The sequence below is a fragment of the Macadamia integrifolia genome, chromosome 7, assembly GCF_013358625.1.
Source record: "Macadamia integrifolia cultivar HAES 741 chromosome 7, SCU_Mint_v3, whole genome shotgun sequence".
Taxonomy (NCBI): Eukaryota; Viridiplantae; Streptophyta; class Magnoliopsida; order Proteales; family Proteaceae; genus Macadamia; species Macadamia integrifolia.
In genome coordinates, this window is record NC_056563.1 from 12,918,836 (window position 1) to 12,922,551 (window position 3,716).

The window sequence follows — 3,716 nt, forward strand, 5'->3', positions numbered from 1 at the left end:
AAAATGGAAAAAAATTATGTTAAGGCTAAAATTGGAAGAAAAAATGAGCATCCTACCAAACTGATGGAGTGAACACTCCTTCCTGTTATAGCATATAAATAATTATAATTTTTTTTTTTATATTCATTTTATGACAAGAAAGTTAAATACACAATGGCTTTGGCATAAATTTTAATTTATTTTATATTCATTTTATGAAAAGAAAGTTAATACACAATGGTTTGGCATAAAGATTGGAAACCAACTACTTAAACTGGAATCTGTAGAGAATATAAACATGAATTGCAATCTTTTTAAGGACCTATTCTCTTTCTTCAAGGGAAAAAACATAATTTTTTAGATTAAATCTGTGTAATTCTTCAACTTTGAACAAAAAATCACTTACACAAGCTTCACCTTTTATCAAAATGGTTCTGACTTGTGACTCGTGATAAGAAGAAAAGAAGTTATTTGGGCCTGTCCAAACAAACTCAAATATGTAGCATAATAACATCGGTGAAGTATTCCAAACATTTGAGTTCCAGTTCTATGCGTAATCTTAGAACCATAAAGGGTATAAATGTAAGTATCATGGGACCATCGTATTTCTGTTACTGAAGTCTCCAACTTGACAGACTAAAGGATTTATCTAAAGGTATTCATGATTTATTTAACATGTGAGATTGGCTATGTACAGGTGAACTCACATGGTACAGTGAAACACTTCGCTGATGACATAAGTGGGCCCTTGTCTCCAACGTCAGTACCTGCACCGAAGCAACTAAAATATACCGCAGGCATTGCTAATGGTTCAGTCAGAGACTCAGCAGCATTCCTGGACCATTCACGGAAGGTTAGTCTGTTAGTTTGTGCTGTTTCTTGGGTTGGGAACTGGGATACGCCTTGTATTTGGTTAAGAAGTTGGGTTTGGTGCGATTTTAGATGGTACCAATTGGACAGCTTTCAATGAAGAAGCTGGCAGTTGTCGGACAATCTGGAAAGCTCTGGAGGTGGAAGAGGAGTCATCATCAGTGGCTGTTACAGTTCAAGTGGAAGTGGCAAAAGCCATGGAGGCTCTCAGAATGGATCAGGCATAGCGATGAGACAATTGTGAAGGCAAGACCTCGTCCACAGGTTTTGTCAGATGTGATGTGAAATCTAATACTACCAGCTTGCTTTCCTCATCACTTAGCTCTGACCACCACACGACTCCTATGGCATGGAGGGAACGAAGAAATAAAATTGAGGTAACCATCATGAGTCTTAAGACTTCTCTATGGCTTGTTTTCTTGTGGATTTGTATCTCATAGCTGGGTAGATTTTCAAGGCCTATTTGACTAACCCAATCAAAAACCATGAAATATATGATGGCTTGAGTCTAGGGACATTATTTTTATCTTATACATTTGGACAACACTCATCATCTAGGCAACAATCACAATGCTGAGTTGTTGCTTTATATTAGAGGGGACACTATTTAACAAAATCAGTTTATATTTTCAGAAAGAGCAATATCAATATGGAGTTGCCAACTTTCTTGATTCTGTAACTTAACTGCCATGATTGCATCAAATTTCTTGTAGCTCGCCTGTAATATTCCAGTTACAAGTTCTTCAGCTAGTTGATCAGTTTCTGAACATAAAGCATCCTTGGTATGTTTCTGTATGGATGTAGGAATGCCTTGAAATGGTGATGGGAGAACCACGTTTTTGCGGTCTTTTGGCTGAGAGGTTAGCAAATCTGGAGCTAGGAAAGTTCGTTTTTTTACAATGGATCCAAGCAAATGTTCACTTCACCAGGAGTATCTTGTAAAGCATAGATGCTTCCAGTGGGTTAACCAAGGTAGTCAAAGCAGAACGCCAGAAGGGTTAGATGGAAAAGAAGGGATGGTATTGACACTTCCCGGGGGAGCTCTGGCGCAAGTGGGTAGATTCAGTTATTTGGTTTTTTCTTACAATATTTTTTTTTTTTTTGGGTAACAATTACAGGGGAAAATTCTTGTAATGTTTTGTAGCCTTGTCCATCAAAAGTGCTTTGTAATAGTTCTTTTTTCTTATTATTTTAATTTTGTAGTCTGCAATATATGCTTGTGTTTATTGTGTATAATCACATTATTGATTTTGTTGGAAGAAGTATAAATATGTAGCTTCTTTTTTTTTTTTTATGAGAAAAAACAGAAAAGAGAATTTAGATTAATGAAAAGTTTAGTACATCTATATCTGGGCTGTAGGGTTAAACTATAATCATTGTTCATTGCCTTATAGGCAATGCAACTCAAAAGAAGTACCATGTCGTTATAAGGTTTGAGCCAAAAATGGGTAAAAAGAGGTGGAGGGGGGGGGGGGGGGATGTTCAATGGCCACAATGTGGTATTGTTGTCAAAAAGGAGCCCATGAAGCTCACTTGCATTACTCCAAATTTCTGCAATGCTCCAACCTGCTTGGTGTGCTAATCTTAGTCCATGATATAATGCCCATGCACATGCATCAGAAACTTATCCTGTCAATACATAATCAGTCGCTAGTAAGACACATTTCCCATGCAAATGAATTCATCTATATCTATATCGAATCAAAATATCTGAATAGCTTATATTGTCATTATTCAATTCAGGTCCACTGATTTTTGATTGATTTTTCATTTTTTGGATATGATTAAAACAATGGAGAAGTATGAAGACTTTGGAGATTCATAACATCGTCTAGGTGTGCGGGAAGGTAGCGAGACCAAGCCGAGCTAGACGGAGAGTAAGCCCTTCCCACGTGTCAAGTTGAATAAATGAATGCAGCCTCAAGGGGCCTTCATCTTCCTATTCTTTGGTACTACAAATGACTTGAGTCCATTGGCTTATTGTTGGCACCCATTTTAGCAAATCTATCCCTACAAGACATATACTAAGGAAATGATCAATCCAATGTCAATTTATTAACCGATTGTGTTAAGGAGCTGACCGATTAAGCTGATCGGTAACAAAGTTGACCGAAAAATGACGACCTTGTATTAAGGAGTTGATCGGTCAGAATAACCATTAGGTTGATCGAGTAGACTGGCTGAATACGGTCAGATGACTGATATAGTCAACTAACTATTGTGGCTTTTTACGATCAACTGACCGATTGCGACTTTTTACGGTTAGCTAACCAATTATGACCTTTCGATCAGCTTGACTGTTGTCAATCAACATGATTCGTACAAACGTGGTTTATTCTAGGGAAGCTACAAACACATGACTTGATTATACAACCAATCAAGGGAGTGTAATCCTAATAACTATCCCATTAAGGGCATGACACTTGGGTTCCTGCAGTTACGAAACTACCAAAAGAGCATAATCTTTCAAATAAAGCTATAAAAAGGGCTTCAATGAAGGTGGAAGGGATCTCCAACCAGTCAAACAAACTACACAATGCATCATTCATCTTTTCCTTTTCAAGTAGACTAGTTTCAGTTTGTATTTCGATTAGTCTTTTCTTTGTATTTTTATCAATAGTTTAGTTCTGTTGCTTAGCCAAGACCATGACGGCCCGTGTTTCGTTATGACTGTCTCAAAGGCCATGATGGCCCGTGTTTCGTCATGGTTTTTCTCAGTTTAACTTTATGGAAATCCCTTGTTTTTCCATGAGCGATGTAATGGATTGTGTTCTTTCTGGACCAATTTTAATGGATAGACTTCCTCTTCTATTTATTCTATGAGTTTGCTTTTTACTATCTGATCCTTGAGCGATCGAGGCATGGAA

General features: G+C 37.3%; 1 protein-coding gene across 2 annotated transcripts in view; it reads left to right on the forward strand.

The window, feature by feature from the left end:
• LOC122083692 (kinesin-like protein KIN-4A) overlaps nt 1–2,142 on the forward strand; it is a 31,914-nt gene extending 29,772 nt beyond the window's left edge. For both annotated transcript variants that reach the window (XM_042651568.1, XM_042651569.1), the window contains 3 exons: nt 677–832; nt 922–1,226; nt 1,654–2,142. In XM_042651568.1, coding sequence (XP_042507502.1) covers nt 677–832; nt 922–1,134 — 369 coding nt within the window. In that variant the 3' untranslated portion in view covers nt 1,135–1,226; nt 1,654–2,142. The remainder of the gene's footprint in view (nt 1–676; nt 833–921; nt 1,227–1,653) is intronic.
• The last annotated feature ends 1,574 nt before the right edge of the window (nt 2,143–3,716 follow it).